Source organism: Diospyros lotus, chromosome 4 (genome assembly GCF_014633365.1).
Source record: "Diospyros lotus cultivar Yz01 chromosome 4, ASM1463336v1, whole genome shotgun sequence".
Lineage (NCBI taxonomy): Eukaryota > Viridiplantae > Streptophyta > Magnoliopsida > Ericales > Ebenaceae > Diospyros > Diospyros lotus.
The window spans coordinates 42,838,329-42,864,771 of record NC_068341.1 but is presented as its reverse complement, the minus strand read 5'-3'; the positions used below and the strand labels follow the sequence as shown (position 1 = coordinate 42,864,771).

General features: G+C 34.9%; 2 protein-coding genes across 3 annotated transcripts in view; both read left to right on the top strand.

Annotated features, from left to right (window-relative positions):
* LOC127800799 (senescence-associated protein AAF, chlorolplastic) overlaps positions 1-25,992 on the top strand; it is a 60,115-nt gene extending 34,123 nt beyond the window's left edge. Inside the window, exons 12-13 of one of the 2 annotated variants that reach the window (XM_052335620.1) lie at positions 25,641-25,716; positions 25,827-25,992. In XM_052335620.1, coding sequence (XP_052191580.1) covers positions 25,641-25,716; positions 25,827-25,985 — 235 coding nt within the window. In that variant the 3' untranslated portion in view covers positions 25,986-25,992. The remainder of the gene's footprint in view (positions 1-25,640; positions 25,717-25,826) is intronic. The other variant, XM_052335619.1, reaches the window with a different exon arrangement.
* Positions 16,002-18,031, top strand: LOC127800797 (trimethyltridecatetraene synthase-like). The gene is made up of 2 exons (XM_052335613.1): positions 16,002-16,955; positions 17,305-18,031. Exons 1-2 carry the CDS (start codon positions 16,026-16,028, stop codon positions 17,956-17,958), a joined length of 1,584 nt encoding a protein of 527 aa, XP_052191573.1. The 5' UTR covers positions 16,002-16,025; the 3' UTR covers positions 17,959-18,031.
* Positions 25,993-26,443: the final 451 nt, after the last annotated feature.

Below are 26,443 nucleotides of genomic sequence, written 5' to 3'. Positions count from 1 at the left end.
AAATCCCTATTTGTTCATACTCATTTAAAATGGGTTCATGAACTTTTCATTTTTAAATTCATGAATCATATGACTAACAACTATCTAAATAATTCAGAGACATATTATCTAAACTTAAAATTTCAAGTGCCTAAAGAATTAATTCTTACAATCAAAAAATTAATATTATCTTAAATGTTTCTTAATAGGAATTTTTCAAATAGCTAACAGAAGGTCTCTTTGGTTGGACACGCAAATAATAATAAAAAATGGGAAAATGAGGTAAGGTAGTTTTTCAAAACAAACGAGCAAAATTGGCCAGCTATCATAATAACATAACACAATTCAACTTGATAATGATGCAAAATTGTATTATTGAACATACATACATACATTATTGAATTCAATAATATAAATTGCAGCAATTATATATAAATTCAATAATATAGAAAATAAAATCATATATAAATTCCAGCAATCAAGAATTCAATAATATAAATTCCAGCAATCATATATTATTGAATTTGTAAATTCCAGCGAGAACCACAGTCCATCCAGTTTAGATTTCACCATTTCAAAATGCTCATTCGCCATCTTAAAACCACATTATCATTTCTACAATAAAAATATAAAAAATAAAATAAAGTTGGAACCGAAACAACAAACCAACCTCTTTAGCTACGAACTGAGTGCGAGCGATCAAGCGAGCAAGCCAGAAGAGGCAGCGAGCGAGGGGCTATATCGACAGCGAGGGGCGAGGCAACGAGTGAGAGTGAGAGGCGAGGGCCAGGGGTGAGGCAGAGAGCGAGAGTGAGAGGCGAGGGCGAACCAGTGAGCGAGGGTGAGGGTGAGGGTGAGGGCGAGGGAGAGGGCAAACCGCGAAAGGCGAGAGCGAAGGCGAGGCAACGGGTGAGGGCGAGCTAGTGAGCGAGGGAGAGAGGTGAGAGCGAGGGCGAGGGTGAGGCAGTGGGGTAAGGACGAGCTAGTGAGCGAGGGTGAGGGTAAGGGCCAGCCGCAAGAGGTGAGAGCGAGGGCGAGTGCGAGAGATCAAACTAGAGAGAGGGAGAAGGGGTACGCAGAGAGGGCGACACAGAGAAGGGAGAAGAGGGAATGAGGGAGAGAGGGGGGCGGGACAATAGGGTTTTACGGGGGAGGGAAAGAGGAGGGGCACTAGGGTTTTATGGGGGGGAGGGAAAGAGGCGGGGAGATTCCCGCCTTTTTAATTGATAAATTTTATTTATTAATAAATTTTATATAAATTTATGTAATATTAAAATTATTAAAATAATAATTATTATTATTTAATTAATAAAATTGATATTAATGTAAAATTATAATAATGAATAAAATTATTAAAATTATGATAATTATTAAATAATTTTATTAATAATTTATTATAATCATTTAAAATATCATAATAAAATAATTTAAATCATTGAATTTTAAATTAATATTAATTTAAAAATATACTTATATTATAAATCTAATAATTATAATAAATTAATTTGATATGTTATAAATACTACTTTAATAAAAAATTTGTAAAAGATAAAAAAAAAATTCAAAAATGTTGTAACAGTATTCTTTATATATTTTGAATGTTGAGTAATCTTTAATTTTTTAAAGAAGAAAATTTTGATTATTTTCTCTTTCATATATAAAGAGTTTTTCTCGTTGTTAAGGGTACGTAAGTGATCGGTTCAATTATCGAACTAATGAAAAATCAATAAATTGAACTGAGAAATTAAACTAAATTGACCTGATTGATTAAACCCAACAAACTAAATTAAATAACAATAGAAAAAACTAAATATAGATTACATAAACTAAACCGATTAAATAAAACCAAACAAACACATAAAAAATTAATTAAAATTGAATTAACCGATAAATCAAATAAGCTAAAAAATCAAACAAGCTGAAAAATTGTGTGATAGGCCAAAAACTACGTCATTTTATTACCATAAAAACATTATTGTCTTAAAATCTAATCAATTCAATTATCTTTAACAAAAAAATATAATAGAAAACAAAAAACTAATTTTTTTTAAAAACATTAATTGAATAGAAGTGAATTTAAAAAAAAATCGATAATTTTTATTAATTTGATTCAATTAATTCGATTATACTGAATTTTAATTAATTTGATTCAATAAAGTAGTAAAAACCAAAAATAAAATTAGAAATTAAAAACTAATAAATTTTAAAAACTAACGATATACTATCATACAAACAAAGAGGTTATATCAAATTTTAATTAATTTGATTCAATAAAGTAGTAAACGACAAAAATAAAATTAAAAAATAAAAAATAACAAATATTTAAAACTAATGATATACTGTCATATAAACAAAGAGGTCAAACGATTATCAACAAAACAACAAGGAGATAATATTTAGTAACATGACGTAATTTATTGCGACACCAACTAATGGTGCGAGGAAAAAGATAATGGTGATGACGATGAGTGATCGATAGTTGGTTGTTGACAAATAATAATTAGTGATTAACAAATATTGCCAAAGAAAAGAGAAAGATCTGGATTAGAATTTTTAAATTTATATAAAAATATATTTATTTTTTTCTTGTTCAACATTAATGTTTTATATATAACACTTAAACTTCAAAAACAAAAATTAACCCCCTATAATTTTTTTTATAGTATAACTATTAAGGGAAAAAATCATTACATATTTTAGTCCGAAAACTATTTCGGACTTATCTTCATACTCACTTATCTTGCTCATTTTAATGAGCGCTACATAAATATATTAAATAAATATTTTATTTTTTTATTATTTATTGTGAATGACTTAATTATACGTTTAATTGTTTCATTTTTATATAATTCTCCTAATTATAGAGAACAAAAACATTGACAAGATAGCTCATAAACTCTTTTCTATATAATATAATTTCTCGATATTGTTTTCTTTTTATTTTTATGCACATGAAATATATTAATTGATGTATTTAGAATTTAGTAATATTATGATTTTTAAATTTAATATATTTATTTAAATTTTATAAATTAATTTTTTTATATTCATCTCATGTTTAAATGTATATTTAATCTTTTAAATATACATTAATATATTTAATTTCTTATAGAATTTAATATTTATATATTTAAATATTTATAAATTAATTAAATTAATAAATAACAAATTAAATTCAGGGATGGATTAAAAGTTCCATCACTATATCAACGATAGATTCGGACAATCCGTCCCTAAATTTATTTATTTATTTTTTGTTTTTTAAGCTAATATTAAATTTTAATTTTTTATTTTTAAAATTTGCGACGAAAAAAACTTTCCATCTCTATATTTGAATAGCAAAAAAAATTACAATTAAAATTTAATTTTTTAGCAACGAAAATAGTTTTGCGTCGCTAAAAGTAGTGACAGAATATTAAATCTGTCACAAAATTTAATTTTTTATTTTTTTTATTTAAACTAATATTAATTTTTTTTTATTTTAAACTTTAGCAACGGAATTATTTTCCTTCTCTAATATTTGCGACGAAAAATAAATTTCGTCGGTAAAATTAATGACAGAAAATAAATTCCGTCTCTATCTAAAAATGTAATTTTTATTTTTTTATTATTAAAATTTAGCGACGAAAAAAATTTTCCGTCGTTAAAATTAGTGATGGAAAAGTAATTCGTCGCTAAAATTAGCGACGGAAAAGTAATTCGTTGCAATTTTTTTTTTCTTTAATTTTTCTATTTTAGCGACTGAATTTTTTTTCCGTCGCTAAATTCTGTTGCTAATCCACAAAATTTTTGTTTTTTACAATCCGTCGCAATTCCGTCACTAAAAAATCCGTCATTAAATGCTGAATTTCTTGTAGTGAAGGGTCATAATTCATATTTTTTCAATTTCTAAGGGTTCAATTTTTAAGGATCATCATGTTTATTCCTTCAATTTCTAAAAGTTCAATTTCCAAATGGTCATCATTCATATTCCTTCAATTTCCAAGGGTCATCATTCATATATTCCTTCAATTTCTAAAGCCAACATAAAAAAATGAAAAAGAGATATTCTCTTCAATTTTCAAAATATTTCTAAATAAAATAATTAATTATCCATTTCTTCAAATATTCCATAATGACCTCAAATACCGAAATCAATAACTATTATTTATCTCCAAAATTATGGGATTTACAAAAAATACGGGATATTAAACCTGACCATGGACTGTCCCATCAGATCAATAGTAGATCACATAGGACATTTAACCCATCAAATATCGATGAGAGCGACATATCCTATTCCCAACCTGTCTTCATATACCAGCAATACGGAACCACATAAATGAACGTTTCCACTTCTCAATTGGATGGTTCGGCTCATTAGCAAATCCCGCACATCAATACATAAAATAACCACGCTAGTTCAAGTTTAAGGATTAACACACCATCACAACTTAATGAAATGACCATTCTCCACCATGACATATGGTCAGTCATCGGTGTTACATTCGGCTGATTGTTCCCCAACAAACACCCACAGATTTACTAGTGACATCTCATGTCATATGGTGCGTGACACACCATCCTCCCATCGGTATCCCCATATCGAACAAGGTAATAACCCCTGTGTTAGTCCATGCTCGTTTAATCGAATCACCCATCCAAAAAATCTAAAAACTAGGAATAGTTTAAGATATTCTGTTATTCTGTTATCAGATAATCTTTTCACACAGTCTCAACATATTGAGAATAAAATTCTTACACTAAAAATTTAGGGACTCGTTCGTATAATTGATTGGAAAAAAAACGAATGAATAAAACTTTACCTTTTATAGATTTATACAAAAACACAATTAATGCATTAAAACAACCCCGCTAGATGTCATCCATATCTAACATCAGGGCACACAACATTAACAGTTGCTTAACTCATTTGGTGTCTTATGCAGGCTTCTTCTGAATTCACTCTTATCCCATTAGAGAATCATGTTTTTGGTTCCTTTCAACCCTTATTCCTGCCCTTGATATTGGCGTAAATTTCTCCAATTTAGGGGTAAGGTTCATCAATTCTTTGGGTGGTATATAGGCGATGGTTGTAGGATATTTCTATGGCATGATCACTGGCATCCCGTGGGGTGTTTGTTGATTTCTTTTCTGATAGCTCATAGTTGCCTACTTAGAATAAGCTTGTCACTCTTCATTGCTCTTTATAAATTATATATATATATATATATATATATATTGCAATGAGGAATGGGCATTTATAGACCCAAGCCAATTTCTTTTTTCTGACTGGCCCAATGGAGCATATGGAAGCATGTGAAGTAACTCTCCACCTCCAAGAACCTTGGCACTCAGTAATTTCCTAATGTAATTTTATATAGGAGATCTACAAAAATTTCGTGCAATATTTTATAGCACTGTTTGCTAACTTAGGAATGCATGCTTATTGTTTGCTAATTGTTTTCAGCGGGATAATGAGGTTGGATGCTCGTGCTCGCCAAGATGTTGCTATTATTGGTTCAGGGTTTCTTAAGCTGGATGGTAATTTCTTTTACCTTCTGTGCTAGATCAGTACTTCTGCAAGTCCCATGACTCCCATCAACTTCCTAAATTTAGAGAAAATGATTAAGGTCATTGAATTGGTATCACAAGTCTTTTAATATGTTACTCTTGGCGTCATGACCTCAACCAAGTGTTCTTTTTTGTGACATTTTGCTTGGTAGCTCGAGCGAGAAAGGATACCCAGAAAATTGACCATGACGTGAAGAAAAAAGCTGAAAGACTTCATCATATTGCTACTGTATGTACCTTAAAGACATCCATTTCTCTGCTTCAGTTATAGTCATATGCCACATAGTTTCTTTGTTGCTAAATTTCTTATGATCTTGTATTCTTATTAGATTTTAAGAGACAAAGCTCAATCTAGATTGAAGAGTGCTGCTGATAAGCATTGGAGTGATGGAGCTTTGGAGGTGCTTTCTTTATAATTTCTGCAAATCTTTATTTGATGCTTGATTTGACACATGATATTGTATGACCTTGTATATACCATGGTTGATTGTAAATGTTGGGTAATGTTTGATGGTTGTTTGTATATACCACGGTTGATTTTCATGTATTAACAATTATGAAGAAATATATTTTAACATTCAATAAGATATGTACATTAAAAAAAAACCGATTCTTTTTTCTCCCTCTCAGGCTGACTTGCGGCGTGCTGATTTCTTTGCCAAGCAACGTGCAATGGAAGATGCTTTAATGGCTTTGGAGGTGTGACTAATTCTGTATTGTTTTACTTTGCATGAAATCAGTGGATCCGATTAATTTCATAAAATAAAAATCTACCATTCTACGTGTTACTTATACCTGTTGTAAATATTTTATCTACTCTTTGGTTGTCATGTCCTTCGGAGTTTATTTTGTTGTTCTACTGTTCAACAGTTTGTCAAAAACATCCATGACATGATGTTGAGCAAGATGTACAAGCTGTAAGTTAATCTGGTGGAGGTTTATATTTCCATTTAAGAAAGGATAAACAGAAAGTTAAAAATGTCTTAGGACTTGGTACTTTAAATGCTGATTTTTTTTTTTTTTTTTTTGTGGGTTTCTTTGGAACCCTGTTATGTGTCCAGGAAAAGATGCCCTCAATTAGGTGATGGCATGGAATTGAAGGGTGTATAACGATCGAAAAGAATGGCAGAACTCTTGACTTCTTTCCGGGAGAAGTATCTGCAGATCGCATTTCTGCCATTCAGGTTCTTTCTGGTGCTCTCCTTTCAGGTTCTTTCCGGCAGAAGTGTCTGATGGTACCATTTTTTGACTGTGCAGGAGGCCTACCGGAGCATGGCATCTGCACTATCTGAAGCTGACGGAATTGATTATACTGATCCTGAGGAGGTATGGGTTAGTTAAGCATTACATTTTCTCCGTAAGAGGAAGTAGAAAGTGAATTATGGATGTTATATATGGTCTCTATCTCGGTCTATTTACCTCTTCTTTCTCCATCCCAAAACAGCTAGAGTTGTTGATTGCTACACTTATAGATCTTGATGCAATGAATGGAAAAAGTAGTGTATCTTTATTGGCCGAGTGTTCGAGTTCTCCTGACGTCAATACTAGGTAAGCTTTCTGCCGATATATCTAGTTGATTAAGCAGCATTAAGTGGAAAAATATATCCATGTCTTGAAGCAGAATTAAATATTAAAATAGCATGCTACCCATTCAAGACTTTCTCCTGGTTCTTGTCATTGTGCATCTGATAGTCGGCGCAAAGATTTTAACATCCTAAAGTTTATGCCATTAACTCCCCCTCACCCCTCCCAAAATACATAAACAGAAGATTGAGAAGGGGTACTTACCGGTCCACTATTAAAGTATCAAGGGCAATGGTTCTACATATCACTAGAGATGGGATTTGGATCTACATATCTGGTCCTGGTTGTCCATTTCCGTTGTCTCCCTTGGATGAACTTTTCCACTCATTTTCTCATTGTCATTTTCATTTATGTAGAAATGAAACCCGCAATGAAACTATGCTCGCGAGTTGTTAGTGTTTTAGGCATGAGTATCGAATGGAGGTAGTAGTTCCAGCTGCCTTGGTGAAATTTGAATTTTTTGTCCTTAATTTTTCCCTTATTTGGTACCACAGCGAGGTTGCTCTATTGTGACCAGATGGTCATAGATTCGAGTCGGGTAAACCAGGTAGCCTCTTTGCAGAAAAGCAAAGGGAGGAGGGCTCTGTACAAGCACAGCATCCCCCCGATCCTCACAAAACAGGGAGCCCAATACACCAAAAACACCCTTCAAAATCTTACCCATATTTTAAGCGACAACCATTTTCTTCTTTTTTTTTGGTTAATTATTTGTGGATTTTTAATCATGGTTTTCTGGGTGCAGAAAAGCATTAGCCAACGCATTAGCAACAGCACCATCCATGTGGACTCTTGGAAATGCAGGCATGCAGGGCTGGACCTTCCATGAGACAACCCTCAGAGCTCATGAAAAATTAACTATTTATTAACTATTTAGGGGGCCAAACCTCCCTCTTGTAAGGGCCCACTGCCCACTGCCCAGGCCCTCCCCTCCCCCTCTGCAAAGCTTCACCCTGCTCTTCTCCTTCTCTCGCTTTCGCTGCCTCTCTTGCTTCGTCCGTCACTCCTGGCTTCGCGTTCGTCCTCGCCGTCGGTGGCTTGCCCTCGCTTTCCCCTTTCGCTGCTCCGTCGAACTGTCGCTTGCTGCCTCTCTCTTATCTCGCTACTCCGTCGCCAGTCGCCCTTCGCTCTCTCGCTTCTCGCTACTCAGTTGCCTTCACCGACTCGCCTCGCCCTTGGGGCCGGTGGTGGTGGCTCTCTCTCCGTTGATCACTGCCTCTTTCTCGCTCTGTGGCTTCATCGCACTGCCTCTCTCTCACCCTCCGTCGCTCGCCCTCGCCGGCTAAATCTGCATCTGCTTCAAACCTTCAAATTTCAGATTTGTTTCAAATCTACTTCAGTTTTCAAGTTCAAGCCTTCAAATTTTAGCAGTTAGTTGTTGCGATTTGGGGCCTATTTTTATATTTTGTCTCAGGGTCCCAAAATCTCAAGTCCGGCACTGCAGGCATGGGAGCATTGCAGGTTTGATTTCTCGAACAAATGGCCTTTGAGCCTTGATATCTGTTGAGTTCGCTCCTTCTCTTTGGCTCCCGGCTGCCAATGCCTCGTATTGTCTGTGGATCTGCGTGCAGAGGCTGGCAGAAGACAGCAACCCGACGATTGCTGTAGCGGCATCAAAAGCCATCTATGAGCTGAAGAAACAATGGGAAATAGAGGAGGGGGACAGCTGGAGGTTCATGATGAATCAGAAGCCGACACAGGTAGATGACGATGATGCTGATGCAGCATAGTAACAGATCTCTATCAGACTATACTGTAGATACTAGATATCAATTAACATAACGTACGCGGACAAACTCAAAGAGGGTGCATGCTTACGTCGCGTGGACAACAGATCATCTCTGGTTTGCACGCATCTGATTAACAACATTGTAGAGATTTTGATTTTATTTGTTACACGTGAAACTAACAGTTTAAGAAAAATGTTTGAAACTAAGTGAACTAACCCAAAGTTTAAGAAAATTACTTCAAGAACCCCAGTACTTATAAAGGATAACTATGTAGATAATTTTTTTTTTTTTTATGAATTTACAATTTTATCCAATCATTTCAATTTTGATAATTAGGTTCAAATTGGATCAATTAGGTGTAATTGATTTAGAAAATATGTGTTTACTGACATGTCATGTCTTATATAATAATAATATTTATAAGATTCATACATATATATATATATTAGTAAAAAAATTGTAATTGGTTATATATAATTTTTTTTATAGGTTATATATATATTTTTTATATGTATATATGTAGATGTTACAAATATTATTATTATATGACATTTGGCAGGTCAAATCAATATAAATACATTTTTTCTAAATCGATTTTAGATATTGAATAAAATTGTATCTGATTGAGTTGATGGATCTAATTGTCAAAATTAAAATGATTGAATAAAATTAGAAATTTACAAAAAAGATTTGAATTGTTTTCATGATTAGTGTAACCCTACTTATTAAAAGAGATTATTTGTAATGAGTATATTACTTGAAGACTGATTTGACATTAATCGCATAGTTATTATGTTGTAAAAATAGTGTTGAAAAAAATGACATTTTGGTAACCAAGTGTGCTATTGTGCTTATTAATGCTAAAAGCACATAAAAGTGCTTCTTTAATATTTTTTTGTTTTAGGGTAAATATACAAAACCACAAAGTTGATGGGCTTTAATGAAAATAGTTGTGCTTTTCTTAAAAAGTATGGATGGATGATAGGACTTAAATAAATTTTATTTAATTTATTTGTTTAATAATTTAATTTTAATTATTTACCCAATGGTTAAACAATTCTAAATTAATTGATATTTTCTTTCGAGTCATATCAATTATATTAATTAATACTTATTTTTTTATTTTTTAATAATGATAATAATAAATATCAATCAATTTATTTTGATCAATGGCTATTTAATTTAATTTCACACAAATCAAGTCTTTACTCCCATTTTAATTATTTTCTTATAAAATTTCTTACCTTAATCAAATTATGAAAATTTTCTTAAAGTCTCATTTTATAATAATAAATTAATTAAATATTGATTAGATATTTAATAACTTTAATATTAATAAGAAATTCTTTGAACATATAAAGAAAATCAATTCAAACAAACATAAATTGGCAATGATCCTAGTTTTATCAAAAATCCTAATAAATAAAATTAATTCATAACTCATTTAACATAATTTTAAAAAATAAACAAAAATTAAGGCCATGTTTTCTTTATTGTTTTCATGTTCTTTTTAATTTTTTTTCATTAACGCATCATCACAAGCGCACTCCACTGTTCGGCTCCACGATATCAGCAGGAGATGTAAATCAAATGAGTCAGCGGTCAATTCGATCCCTAATCCGGCCGCAAACGTAAGGATGGTAAGCAGTTTTTAACTTTCATGATTGCTTTAGCTGCTGAACTTCCCCCTAGCCAGGGTTCGAACATGAACCTGGGCACCCAAAGAGTATCACCCCATGAAGTTCTTCCTTTGTCAGTGGAGTTATGTCCTGAAGACTAATTTTTAATTTTTCAAAACAGTAAAAACATGTTTACTTTCATAATTTTAAAAATGTTTTTTGAAATAAAAAAATTACAAAAAAAACTCAAAATAATAAAAAATTATTTTAGTTGTTTTCATTACCAATATGTTCAAAATTTTCAAAACATTAAAAACGTTATAGATAAAAAGGATATATTTTCAGTAATCTCAAAATAGATACATAAAATATAAAATTAAAAATAAATTAAAAATTAAAAACTAAAAACCAAAAACACAAAAAAAACACCCATAAGTCTCCTTTATTCAAATCTGGAACACATCTGATCGTCGCTTGGACTTGCTTCCGTCCGTTGCTACCTCGCTTGCTGCATCTGTCTTGCGCTTTGCAGATGCTTGCGCACGACTTCTGCGCAGGGACGGAGCCAACATAGGCCCAGTGCAAGCCATGGCCCTCACTGGGCCTTGGCCCGCACTGAGGCCTGCCCTAAATCTGTAAACCCTCCCATGTCTTACCTTTATTTTCTCTTTCACTCAAGCTCCCGCACTCAGTCGCCGCCCACCCGCTTGCACCCTGTCTTTTGCTCTTGCCTCTATCTAGCTCGGTGGCTCCGTCGCTCACCGGCGCCCCTTCGGCCTTGCTCGACCGCCTCGGTCGTCTCTTTGCTCGCCCTCGCCAGTTGCCAGCTCTCCCTCTGACCGCGGTCTCTCACAGTCTCGCTCTCGCTTACTGCTGCCTCTCTGAGCTCTCTCATAGCGCCTCTCTGAGCTCTCTCATAGCCTCGCTCCGTCGCTCATAGCGTCGCTGGCTCTCTCCTCCTCGGGGTTTCAGCCCTCCGTCACTCGTTGCCGCCTGCCTGACTGCCTCTCCGCTCGGCTTCGACTCCGGCTCTCCCTCTTGACCCTACTTCATGTAAATCAGTGAGCAGCACAGCAGTAAGCTTCTACTTCACTAATTTTTGTTATAATTTTTTTTTTCAATTTTAAAATTAATTAAGTGATCTTGAATTTTGTTAGCTGATGTTGGATTAATTGATGTTAGATTTCTCAAAAATAAGTTTGTTAAGTTGATGTTAAATATTGATAAATAAGTTTATTAATTACATAGGCATAATATTTTGATTATTGGAACAATTGCACAGACATACATAATTTGATATTTGATTGTTGGATCAATTACACATAATTTGATATTTTAATTGTTGAATTAATTGCACAAGCATATATAATTTAATATTTTAATTGTTGGATCAATCACATAATTTATGAATTTATGCATTCTCTAATTATCATTTGTTATATTAAGTTTGAAATAGTTATGAAAAAAATTTTAAAACAAAAATCTTTGTCATATGTTAATAGGGAGAAATTAAATAAATTATATTAATTTTTAATATATTTATATTATTTATTATTATTATTTTTTAATAAATTTTGCCCTCATTGAAAATATTTTCTGGCTCCGCCCTGCTTCTGCGTGCATCACCGTCCACCGAGCCGTGCGACTTACGTCTCTCCCCCGCCGCCGCCGATGGCGGCGACTTTCCTTTCCCACCCCCGTACTTCTCCTTCAATTTGAAGTCTCTCCCATTGCAATTCTCCACCACTGCCTCCAACTGCGGCTTCCAATTTATTATATTTTATTTTTCTTCTATGTGCTTCGCTGCTCTTCCCATTCCAATCTTCTAATTTTTTAATTAATTTATAATATTAATTTTAAAATTAACTTTAAAAGTGAAAAGAATCATATATATAGCTGTATGAGAAAAAATAATTTTTTTTTATCGTATATCAAATATATGTAGTAAAATATAACATACACACCACACACTAACTTGAATATTTAAGTAATATGTATATTTAATAATTAAATATAAATAAATTTATACTTGTTGTCCAATGAATAGATGAAATATATAAATAATTTGTATATTGAGACAAATGAAATATATAATCGATTTGTATATTGAGACATAATCTATCTCAAGATGTGATGGTTTTAATCGGTTCACACCTAATATGTTAAGTGATACCATTTGATTATTTCTTTTCATGCTAAACACATAAATTTCGTGAATAATATACTTAAATTTTAAAATTATACATGTGACTTTCCCAAAAAAATAACCCCTGACAACAATGAAATTACATTAGAAAGTAGAGGAGGAAAAAGACAGGCGGGTGAAAATTAAGACCCTTGCTTTTATGAGTTTAATTACATTAATTAAGTTTTGATCAATCATTTCTAAAGATATTTTGAGCCCACAAGATCGATATCAAATATAAAATGATTATTCTTCTTCTTTTTCTTTTTGACTTCATATTTCTTGTGATATTTTTTTTAAAAATTTATTTAGAATAGCTCTTACTTTTCCACATACATCAAATCATGTCTAAGAATGGATTTTATTTATTTTCTTGTGGTCACCCATTTTGTTGGAATTTCTAAAAAGCATTAGAGAAAAGAAGACCTTTTTTATATATATTGACAAAATTTAGTAAATTCATTTCAAAATTCGTCCCCACCTAAGCTTTAAGGCTTTTATATTCTAGTCACTTTCCTTTTCTAGAAGTCTTTTGACATTTTGTCCAACTCCTCTAGAATATTCTCCTTAGAAAAAACGTCAGAAAAAGGAAATATATTAAAGACGCGATAGCCTAAGGAAATAAAATAATGTTTGCTAAGCTCAAAGTCTTATATTCTTTCTCTTATTAGCTTAGTGATGAAGTGCCTAATTATGGCACTATCATTAAAGCTTAATTAGTAAAAGGTGTTATCTTGGTTTGATAAACGATACTGGCTATAATTGAAGTGTCGATTTGTTATTATATATATATTAGTCTTGTGGACGTCAAATTCACATTAGGGTACGGGATTGAGGTTTTTTTTTTTTTTTCTTCTAAATTTACTTTTACTCAACAAGAAATAAATGTATAAACATAATTTAAAGTATGTAACTGATGTGTCATGTGCAAAGTCTCATCAAAGGATAAAAAGCAAACTATAGTCTCCTGAAGATCATAAGAGGTAAGAGATCTTGGGTAGACTCTAGTTTCTTAGAGATTGTAAGAGATTCTGATTAGATTCAATCTCTAAGAGATCATAAGAGATTTTAGGAAGACTCTAGTCTCTTGGAGACTATAAGAGGTCTTGGGATAGACTTCAAAGATCATAAGAGGTTCCAAGAAAACTCTAACTTCAGAGAAAAGTCCCAAAGGAAACACGAATATGATAATTCTAATATTTGAAAAATTCCTTTGAGGATTTCGTAAAAGATCGACATGATCTAGTAAAGCCCTAATTCTACTTAATCTCAGAATATTAGGGATATTTGTTACAAATTTCCACGTTTTTGTATAAATAAATGAACTCTCCTTACCAAAAAAACAAATATACCACTAATATTGATTCAAAAACTCTAACTTTTTCAAACATTCTCGATAATCTGACTTCAGTATCAGAGTATTTGCGTAAAGCTATCCTATGTCTCTGTAATTGTTCTTTTCTCTTATAATTTTAATTGGCTTGATAATAATAAATTTATTATTATATTTAATTGATAACAGTAGCCACCTAATCTAAAATTTACAAAAAAATTATGTTACTTTGAGAGTCAACATCCTATGCAAAACAAAAGTGTAATGTATACGACGAAAAATATATTATACACACAAAAAATCTCTATATAATATACTCTCTCTCTATGTATATAAAATACATTCTTCATATTTTACATATATAACATCACATTATTTTCATTCGAGAGAATACCCATAAATACCAGATATTTCCCAAAGTTTGACCATCACTAGCCATCCCTACCATTAGAGATGTGGTTGAAAATACATCCACAGTGAAAGAGCAAAGCAACAAATCCAAGGCTGAACAGTCTTGAAGGTTTTATATTTCTAAATAAAACATTTGGTGGAGGACGCAAGCAAATACCAAGCCAAAATGGAGACAAACTCTTGTTTGGATTAGCATTCATTGCATGTGATTTTGTTTAATGATAATTTTATAGTTATGATTAAATTATTTTACCAAACTATCAAAGAAATCAATCCATCTATGGTTGTTGTGACATGATACAACAATACATTTGTAGAATGGAAACGTCGTCTTCAACCCGCTTGAGTCTACAAAAATAAGAAAACAGTCAAAGGGCGCGGGGAGATCCCCGCGCAAACACTTTTACGCTTCAATTAGATATTGAATATAATGAAAGAAACTGTATTAAAATAGTATCAAAGACGTCCTCTCCTTTCCAGGAATGCATACTTGCCTATTTATAGAGAAATACGAAATGATTTAAAATGTAACAGAATTGCAGATAACGCTTATCTTGATAGATGGTGTTTATCTTATCATTTTTAGGGATAGAATTTCCTAAGAATAATGCTTATCCAAATATTTCATAATCATTTTAGAATTAGATTTCGCTATGGATAATTATCTATCATTTTCTTGGAGTATTTAATAGGATTTTTAAATGTCGAACTTATCGTGTCTGCACGCTTTGTGTGGGACCCCCACATATGGAAAATTATGTCTTTTAGTCCAAAAAGACATTTTGAGCTTTTGGACTTACTTGACCCTTTAATGAGATTTTACCTATGACACAACAATGGTATTAGTTCCTCAACTTTGTATTTCTTACAAACATTAATTATTATACTATAATTTTTGCAGTCCACAACTGACCTAAATAAAAAAAAAAAAAATCACCAAAGGAATCGAATTAATAAAAAAACCCACAATCACTTAATGTTAAAATTAATAAAAAAAATCCACAATCAGGTGATCACAAGGTTGATATTAATGCATCAAATATTAGTTTTCATTAAGAAAAATTAACGATAAGAAAAATTAACTAAAAATTATAAGAGAAATTGAATTGTAATAAAAAATCAAAGGTTAGTGAATGTAATGATAAAATTAAAATATAATAACTAGTTCATTTTCTTATATGCTGCAGCGGTAGGATATAAGATATTATTAGCGACTTCATTTTACCTGATTTTCTCATTGGATGAGTTTTTATTTCTTGGTAATTTAGTTTTTATTGGTTGGTAATGAATTGTAATAAAAAAGTGAAGTTAAGACTACTGATTTAATTTTATCTTATAAAAATTTATATTTAAGCTTGGTGAGTTTAATTTTTTGAAAATGAGGAAATATATTTTAATGTTTTACATTTTGAAAAGCAATAGCATTTATTTTTTAAAATTAGAGATGATCTGTTGCACGTCATCTGACGCGGGGTACCAATGGGTGTGGGCCCCACCACTCGATGGGCCTCCGGCCCATCTCTGAAATTGCCGACGTTTACAATTCTGTTTTTAAAATATCTCTTTTTTCTATAAATAGTTATCTACTTTGAGAAGCATTTGACCACCCAACATCAGTGTGACTAGCCGTGCAGATGGAGCTTGCATCATGGTCAGTTTTAGCCTTAGCAGCCATAGTTGCTGTCACCCTTCTCCGGCAAGTCATCCCAGTCCCCCGCCACAAGCCGAAGCAGCCACCAGGTCCAAAGCCATGGCCGATCATCGGAAACCTAAACTTAGTGGGTTCCATCCCGCACCAATCCTTCAACTTGTTATCGGAAAAGTACGGCCCAATCATGCAGCTCAAGTTCGGCTCCTGCCCCGTCGTGGTGGCGTCCTCCCCCGAAATGGCCGAGGAATTCCTCAAAACACACGGCCGAGCCTTTGCCTCTCGCCCGGCCCACGCCGCCGGAAAGTACACCGCCTACAACTTCTCTGACCTGACATGGGCTCCGTACGGTCCTCACTGGCGGCAGGCTCGCAGGATCTACCTCAACGAGCTGTTCAGCCCGAAGCGACTGGACTCGTACCAGTACATTCGCGTGGAGGAACAGCGGGCTCTGGTTTCCCGGCTTCGCGGGCTGTCGGGAACGACGGTGGTAATGAGGGAACATTTGACTCGTTTCACGCTGACCAGCACGAGCAGAATGACGCTGGGCGACAAGTACTTCAGCGAATCATCGACGGACGAAGGCGGTCACCGAGGGGTGAAGCTGGCAGAGCTGCAGGGGATGGTGGACGAGTGGTTTGTGCTCGGCGGCGTGTTCAACATCGGCGACTGGATACCGTGGCTCAGCTTCCTGGACTTGCAGGGCTACGTGAAGCGGATGAAGGCGTTGTACAGGAAGCTGGACAGGTTTCACGACCATGTGATCGACGATCACAAGGAGAAGGCGACGAGGAGAGCCGCCGCGGGCGACAAGGATTCTATGCCCAAGGACTTGGTGGATGTGCTGCTGGATCTTGCCGATGATCCTGCTCTTGAAATTAAGCTCACTACTGACTGCATCAAGGGTTTGATACAGGTATATGTTTTGGATTTATTTTACATTATTACATATATCTTTTTCAAGTTTTAAGTATTTAAAAAAACTGTTTCGTCGCCTCATAACTCACACCCTAAATCCTAAATTCAATAACTCACCGGTTTAATCACGATTCGTCGGAAAAATGGGTCCATTTTTTTTTAACTAAACCAAGAGCAATTCCCCATTTTATCAGCTGATCGGACTCATATTAATGGTATCTAATCTATTTACCTTGAGAGTAAACTTTCTTTGCTTTTTATATGGTTAATTTGTAATTTGTTTATATTATTTTGTATTTGTTCAAATTTATAATTAGCTAATTAATTATTGTCTCAATGGGTGGCAGGACCCGATCGCTGGCGGCACAGATACCTCGGCGGTGACCGTGGAATGGGCAATATCTGAACTCATGAAGCATCCATTCATCCGGGAGAAAGCAGTCGAAGAGCTCGACAGAGTTGTCGGCAGAGGCAGATGGGTGGAAGAGGAAGACATCCCACAGCTTCCTTACCTCAACGCAATCGTCAAGGAAACCATGAGGCTTCATCCGGTGGCTACGCTGTTGGCGCCCCATTTGTCCATCGAAGATTGCAGCGTCGCCGGGTACGACATTGCCAAGGGGACGACTCTGTTCGTCAACGTGTGGAGTATCGGGAGAGATCCCAGATGCTGGGACGAACCTCTGCTGTTTCGGCCGGAGAGGTTCTTGGGGGAGAAGAATCAGATAGACGTGAAGGGACATCATTTTGAGCTGTTGCCTTTCGGTTCAGGCCAGAGGATGTGTCCGGCGTACAGGCTGGGAATGAAGATGATCAAGTCGACGTTGGCTAACTTGTTGCATGGATTCGACTGTAGATTGCCCGGTGGCGTCAAACCGGAAGAAGTGGACATGGAGGAAGAGTATGGGCTGACGACTCACAGGAAGATTCCGATCGCCGTCGTGATGGAGCCCCGATTTCCAGATCATATGTACGAGTTACTAGTTAGTACTTGTAATTAAGATAACTGTAGCCTCACCCATGCAATAATTGCCCCCACTGTTTGTTTGTTTACTTTCAGTTGTTCATTATTAATTAGTTTTGATAATAAATTTGAAGAAATTAAAAAGATAAATCAATCTATATATATGTATATATATATATATATATAAAAGAAGCCAGAGGAGGGTATTAATGAAAGTGAAAGGTCACGAGAAAGAAAATGAAATATCGTATAATCATTTTCTATTTAGCTGGTAACTTCCATCAACTTATCATCAAGATTAAGTATGTTTGTAATTTTATTAAAATAATAAAATTTTCTCTTAAACTCTATATGTCTTGAGAATAAGAACTGAATTTTGTGTCTTAATTAAATTGAGAGACGGGATTACCAACAATAATTTTATATCTCTAATTATTTCGATTCAGTTATTTCTTCTAGGTATGTTTGATATGGGTGAAAAATGAGGGTGAAATTCGAATTTCATCTAAATTTTAAGAAATTCTATCAAACAGTTTTTCAATTCTATAAAATTTGAATTCCATCTTAATTTAAAAAGTAAAAATTTTTCTTAAAATCAAGAAATTAAAATTTTTAAGGATTAGGGGTGAGAATTGGAATTCCATGAAATTGGAATTTCACTCTTATCTCTACCAAGACGGGAACTCTCGGAAGATAAGTTAATTTAAAAAATTCAGAAAAGAAATGAAAAAGGACAGAAATCATTGCTGTTGAATGAAAAGTACTTTTACTATAACACAACACATTTAATTTATAAATGATCCAAATCCAAAATGACCCAATTGAAGGCTGAAAAGTGTTTAAATTGACGTGGATACCTTTTTTTCAAGTCAAGTTTATCCAACTTTCCAAAGCTCAGACTTTGTTCAGCCCTTGGAGAGAATGTTAGCTATAGGAATCCTCTTCTCAGTGACCATGCGAAGCAACACATAGCTGCATTTTTTTATTTGTGTTCATATTCTTACAAACCAAAACAACCTGAAGATTTAATTAGCATGGGCTTTCAAGGGTTAACAAGCATTGTATTTCAAATTGACAAGACCACACCAATAGCCAAAGTGGTATGAAAAACAAACACAATCTTTAATCTCCAATGTGAGGTTGACTGCATGAATTCTAATTTTTTGACCATCTCTATCCATAGCCATATTGTGGTATTTGTAAGACAATTCTATTATGTTTAAAAGTTTTCCACTTAAGATATCTTTGGTTTTCCTATACCTACATTGCTACACAATCTCATCTAAAATTCATGATATAATATCTGAAACTTTTACGTTGGTTGTGCACAACCCAATGCAACCCTTCTTTATCAAAAGTTTGTTGTGATGATAAGTTGGCAACATGTAATAGTTTTGGTACGACAACATACATTGATTGGCATTTGCCATGCATGCTGTTTAAGTTATTTTGGTTGGAACAATTTATTTTTGAAACTGAGATTCTTGGTGATGTAAGTTGTTTTTCACTGGTATATAATCTTGAGATTGGTTGGATTTTTTGATTTCATAGATGCTTGTCTCTCATGGTAATAGAAGGTGCAATTGTTTCTTATGGCAGATCAGGTTTATCTCACCATTGACTTTCCAAAATATAAGGTTCATCTTTGAATTTTGTTTTTCTATAGTTCTTTGATCAACGCCGTGTTTTTTTTTTTTTTTTGTGTGTGTGTGTATAAATAACATGTATTAATTAGAAAAAGCACATAAGTATCTACAAAAACAAGCTAGGGAATACCCCGTTAAGAAACAAGAAACAAAACAACCCTCACACAAGAAATGAAATAAAACAAAAACTAAAACGACCTCAAACCATGCAAGGCAAAGTGAAAAGAACACCAGGAAAACCATATAAAGGTGGGATAACAGCAACAGCCATCCCAAGGCAAAATGGCACAAGAGAACATGAGATGATCATTGGGGAGTAAAACAGATACATACTCTATAAGCACTGTCAAGTGTTTGGGCACCAAGCCAATACTTGGGGAGGGCGACCGTTGCTTTTAGTTATTCTTCCAGCAAATGTTATCTCATAGAAACTATTATCATATTCATAGTCTTACTCATAATTATAGTTCTCATACTTCATTAAAGGACGAGGTGTCCCAAGTGCTTCTCTCCCATTTTCACACCCTCTTAGCCATGCTCATGTTTGTCAACGACCTATTACTCTTCTCTCATGGGGATAGGGAGTTTGTTAAAGTTTTGAAACATTGCTTAGATTGCTTTGTTGAATTCTTTGGTTTGCATGCTAACCCTTCAAAAAGTGATTATTATTATTATTTTTTTGTTATTCCTCCCCCGATCTGCATGCGGAGCTGGTGATAGAATCCAACTTTCGTCCAGGCTCCTTGTCTATTCGCTATTTAGGCATCCCTCTGATCTCTACAAGGTTCTCGTATAATGAATGTCATATGATCCTTGATCGGGTGCGTTCTAGGGTGGTTTCTTGGCATGGTTGTTTTTTATCCTTTGCGAGCGAGTAGACTTCAACTTGTTCAATTTGAATTAGTGCTTTCCATTATCCACATCTATTGGGTCTCGAATCTTTATTCTTCCAAAAAAGGTCCTCAAAGAACTTGAACAGATGGTTTGTGCTTTCCTTTGGAGTGGCTCAGACTTATCCTCTCGTAAGACCAAAGTGGTTTGGTCTGACATCTGTTGTCCTAAAGATCAAGGTGGTTTGGGTCTTCGTCCCTTGTTCTTTTGGAATCAAACCCTTGTTGCTCAAGGGAATCAGTAGTACGGTAGTACGTATAGGTAAAAATAAAATTTTTATTGTGTATCAGATACATGCAACGAAATATAATATATACGTCATACATAGTTTGAGTATTTAAGCAACACGCATTTATAACAATTAAATGCATAAATAAATGCATATTTGCTGCATGATGAAGAGATGAAATACAGAACCGATTTTTGTATTGAGACAGAGTCAACCTCAAGATGTGATACTCCTAGTAGGTCCACACCTAGTATGCAATTAGATATCGTTCTGGTCACCTCTTTCCGTACTAAACACAGAGGATTTACGTATCACCAGTGTCTGTGTTTCAAAATTATATGCGTAATAATTACACATATAATTTTTGTTGATATTTCAGAAAAAGAAGAAATAAGAAGTGAAAGAAAAACGAGAGAGAGCAAAGAATGGGCAGAGGGCTCTACCCTTTTATTTATAAAATAAATCTCCCCCACCCTTTTTTCTTCTTCTCCTCCCGCAATTGGATTTCTTTTGAAATCCGCACAGCCCCTCCCCCCTCAATTATTGTTTCAATAATTCAATAGGTTACTATGCAATTTCACTATGCATCGTGCAATTTTAGTCGCCGCCTCTTATTGTGCAATGAATAATTGATTGCACACTATGCACCACGCATTGTGTACTATGCACTATGCACTATTGACATGGGACATATGGTCAACTTTTGACCAATCAATTTTAAAGACATTTTATGCACACGATATCGATACCAAACGCAACACGATATGGTGTGTGACTTTCTAAGTTCATTATCCGCTAGCAATCAGATAACATCGAAACCCTTTTTGGTATCGGTCAACCTCTTGATCTATCATCAGAACTTTTTAAAATCTCGATGATGTTTTGAGAGTTCCTAAATAGCGCCTAGCAGCAGTTCAGGATAGTATAGGTGGTAGTGAAGTCTTACTTCAAGTGAACCTATTACAGTTAACGATTGCCATATGCTATAATCCTTCCATCATCTAACGTCCTAATTGAGCAGGAGTTATGGAGTAAAAAACTCACAAACACAGTAACTATGTGTCAGACCTTATTAATGTGACCAAATGACACCTTAAGAAACACCTTTCATGACTTTCAATCTTCCCTAACCAAGGACTGTCTCGTTAGATCAAAAGTAGATCACAAAGGACATTCACACCATCAAATATCAACGAGAGTGGCAGATTCTATTCCCAACCTGTCTCCATATACTAGCAATACGGAACCACATAAATGAACGTTCTCACTTCTCAATTGGATGGTTCGGCTCATTAGCAAATCCCGCACACCAATACATAAAACAACCGTGCTAGTTCAAGTTTAAGGATTAACACATCATCGCAACCTGATGACATGACCATTATCCACTGACATGTGGTCAGTCATCAGTGTTACATTCGGCAAATCGTTTCCCAACAAACACCCACAGGTTTACTAGTGACATCTTATATCATATGGTGCGTGACACACCATTCTTCTATCGGTATCCCCATACCGAACGAGGTAGTAACCCCGGTGTTAGTCCATACTCATTTAATCGGAGTCCTCATCCAAAAAATTTGAAGACTAGGAATAATTTAAGATATTCTGTTATCAGAGAATCTTGTCACACAGTCTCAACACATTGAAAATAAGATTCTTACACCGAAGATCTAGGACTCGTTCATATAATTAATTAGAGAAAATATGAATGAAAAAAAACCTTATCTTTTATAAATTTATACAAAAACACAATTAATGCATTAAAACAACCCCGCTAGATGTCATCCAAATCTAGTATTAGGGCACACAACACTAACAGTTGCTTAACTCATTTGGCGTCTCATGCAGGCTTCTTCTGAATTCCTCTGAATTCACTCTTATCACATCAGAGAATCATGTTTTTGGTTCCTTTCAACCCCTTATTCCTGCCCTTGGTATTGGCATAAACTTCTCCAACTTAGGGGTAAGGTTCGTCAATTCTTTGGGTGGTATATAGGCGATGGTTGTAGGATATTTCTGTGGCGTGATCACTAGCATCCCCTGGGGTGCTTGTTGATTTCTTTTCTCGCTAACTTCTTTTTCAGTTCTATCTCCCCTCCACTGCTAGGGTCTTTGATATTATTGTGTGAGGTGCCTAGTGCTGGCCTAAGTCTGGCCCTCTCATGTTCTTCAACTAATTCTCTTTTCTATGCCGGGCCTGCCCTAGATCTCTTCCCCAGATCGCCCCCGATGGCTCCCAGCATCTGATGGTGCTTTTTTAGTGCGATCTGCATTGTGGACCTTAGAGGCTCAGAGTAATAAAGCCCCCTACTTTCATCTTGTTTGGCATGGATCTAGCTTTCCCTCCTACACGTTTATGCTTTGGCTAGCTATTAGGGAACGCTTGCCCACCCTTGACCGGCTCAATCTCTATTTGTCTTTTCATAATCGGTGTTATCTTTGCTAGAATTGCTCTCTTGATAAATCTAAAATTGCATTATGTAAATCCTTCCATATTTTTGTCCAATGTAGTGTTTCTGAACCTTCCAACAATATTAGCTACAGCCTTTTATTTTATTTTTTTTATTTTCATCTCTTTGGTCTTTTCACCTTCTACTAAAAAATTGTTGCTGTGTCAGAGCACAAGGTTGTCATGAGGTTGTTGAACATCCTGTCATGCCTGAGAGAACTATGCAGTCAAGCCAAGGATTAGCAGAGGCTTGCCAATTTGTTTATAATGATGCCCGCTTTGTCAATGAAGGGGCTCGGAATGATATTGTCTTACTTTCTCAGTAATGTTTATTTTTCTGATTTTACTTGTTTGCTTGATTTTCACAATCTGCACTTACAATAATACATAGCCATTTTAAGATAGCTCATAGTTGCCTACTTAGAATAAGCTTGTCACTCTTCATTGCTCTTTATAAATTATATATATATATATATATATATATTGCAATGAGGAATGGGCATTTAAAGACCCAAGCCAATTTCCTTTGTCTGACTGGCCCAATGGAGCATATGGAAGCATGTGAAGTACCTCTCCACCTCCAAGAACATTGGCACTCAGTAATTTCCTAATGTAATTTTATATAGGAGATCTACAAAAATTTCGTGCAATATTTTATAGCACTGTTTGCTAATTGTTTTCAGCGGGATAATGAGGTTGGATGCTCGTGCTCGCCAAGATGTTGCTATTATTGGTTCAGGGTTTCTTAAGCTGGATGGTAATTTCTTTTACCTTCTGTGCTAGATCAGTACTTCTGCAAGTCCCATGACTCCCATCAACTTCCTAAATTTAGAGAAAATGATTAAGGTCATTGAATTGGTATCACAAGTCTTTTAATATGTTACTCTTGGCGTCATGACCTCAACCAAGTGTTCTTTTTTGTGACATTTTGCTTGGTAGCTCGAGCGAGAAAGGATACCCAGAAAATTGACCATGACGTGAAGAAAAAAGCTGAAAGACTTCATCATATTGCTACTGTATGTACCTTAAGACATCCATTTCTCTGCTTCAGTTATAGTCATATGCCACATAGTTTCTTTGTTGCTAAATTTCTTATGATCTTGTATTCTTATTAGATTTTAAGAGACAAAGCTCAATCTAGATTGAAGAGTGCTGCTGACAAGCATTGGAGTGATGGAGCTTTGGAGGTGCTCTCTTTTTAATTTCTCCAAATCTTTCTTTGATGCTCTATTTGACACATGATTTGCATGTAGTCACAATTATGAAGAAATATATTTTAACATTCAATAAGATATGTACATTAACAAAAACCGATTCTTTTTTCTCCCTCTCAGGCTGACTTGCGGCGTGCTGATTTCTTTGCCAAGCAACGTGCAATGGAAGATGCTTTAATGGCTTTAGAGGTGTGACTAATTCTGTATTGTTTTACTTTGCATGAAATCAGTGGAATTTCATAAAATAAAAATCTACCATTCTACCTGTTACTTATACCTGTTGTAAATATTTTATCTACTCTTTGGCTGTCATGTCCTTAGGAGTTTATTTTGTTGTTCTACTGTTCAACAGTTTGTCAAAAACATCCATGACATGATGTTGAGCAAGATGTACAAGCTGTAAGTTAATCTGGTGGAGGTTTATATTTCCATGTAAGAAAGGATAAACAGAAAGTTAAAAATGTCTTAGGCCTTGGTACTTTAAATGCTGACATTTTTTTTTTTTTTTTTGGTGCGTTTCTGTGGAACCCTGTTATGTGTCCAGGAAAAGATGCCCTCAATTAGGTGATGGCATGGAAGGGTGTATAACGATCGAAAAGAATGGCAGAACTCTTGACTTCTTTCCGGGAGAAGTATCTGCAGATCGCATTACTGCCATTCAGGTTCTTTCTCGTGCTCTTCTTTCAGGTTCTTTCCGGCAGAAGTGTCTGATGGTACCATTTTTTAACTGTGCAGAAGATTGAGAAGGGGTACTTACCGGTCCACTATTACAGTATCAAGGGCAATGGTTCTACATATCACTAGAGATGGGATTTGGAACTACATATCTGGTCCTGGTTGTCCATTTCCATTGTCTCCCTTGGATGAACTTTTCCACTCATTTTCTCATTGTCATTTTCATTTATGTAGAAATGAAACCCGCAATGAAACCATGCTCGCGAGTTGTCAGTGTTTTAGGCATGAGTATCAAATGGAGGTAGTAGTTCCAACTGCCTTGGTGAAATTTGAATTTTTCGTCCTTAATTTTTCCCTTATTTGGTAGCACAGCGAGGTTGCTCTATTGTGGCCAGACGGTCATAGATTCGAGTTGTGTAAACTAGCTAGCCTCTTCGCAGAAAAGCAAAGGGAAGGCTCTGTACAAGCACAACATCCCCCCAGTCCTCACAAAACAGGGAGCGTGATGCGCCAAAAACACCCTTCAAAATCTTACCCATATTTTATGCGAGCAACCATTTTTTTTTTTGGTTCATTATTTGTGGATTTTGATTCATGGTTTTCTGGGTGCAGAAAAGCATTAGCTAACGCATTAGCAACAGCACCATCCATGTGGACTCTTGGAAATGCAGGCATGGGAGCATTGCAGGTTTGATTTCTCGAACAAATGGCCTTTGAGCCTTGATATCTGTTGAGTTCCCTTCTTCTCTTTGGCTCCCGGCTGCCAATGCCTCGTTTTGTCTGTGGATCTGCGTGCAGAGGCTGGCAGAAGACAGCAACCCGACGATTGCTGCAGCGGCATCAAAAGCCATCTATGAACTGAAGAAACAATGGGAAATAGAGGAGGGGGACAGCTGGAGGTTCATGATGAATCAGAAGCCAACACAGGTAGATGACGATGATGCTGATGCAGCATAATAACAGGTCTCTATCAGACCATACTGTATAAACTAGATATCAATCAACATAACGTTTCTCTGACGCAAACAAAATCAGAGGGGCCATGAGCCCCCCTGCATGCTGGCGTCGCACGGGCAACAGATCACCTCTGGTTTGCATGTATCTGATGACAACATTGTAGAGATTTTGATTTTAATTATTTTTGATAATTGTTTCATGTTGTGAAACTAACAGTTTAAGAAAAATGTTTGAAACTAAGTTAACTAACCCAAAGTTTAAGAAAATTACTTCAAGAACCACAATACTTATATGGGATAATTGTGAAAATAATTTTTTTTTTTTTGTAAATTTATAATTTTATCTAATCATTTTAATTTTAATAATTAAGTTTAAATTAGATTAATTAAGTGTAATTTTATCTAACAAGTAAAATTGATTTAGAGGGAATGTATTCATTGATTTGAAATGTTAGATGT

Bases quoted from the DNA above. Each gene is read 5' to 3' on its own strand.
- LOC127800797 (XM_052335613.1), top strand. From the start codon at position 16,026: ATGGAGCTTGCATCATGGTCAGTTTTAGCCTTAGCAGCCATAGTTGCT. The intron at 16,956-17,304 runs GTATATGTTTTG...AATGGGTGGCAG, and splicing joins GCATCAAGGGTTTGATACAG to GACCCGATCGCTGGCGGCAC.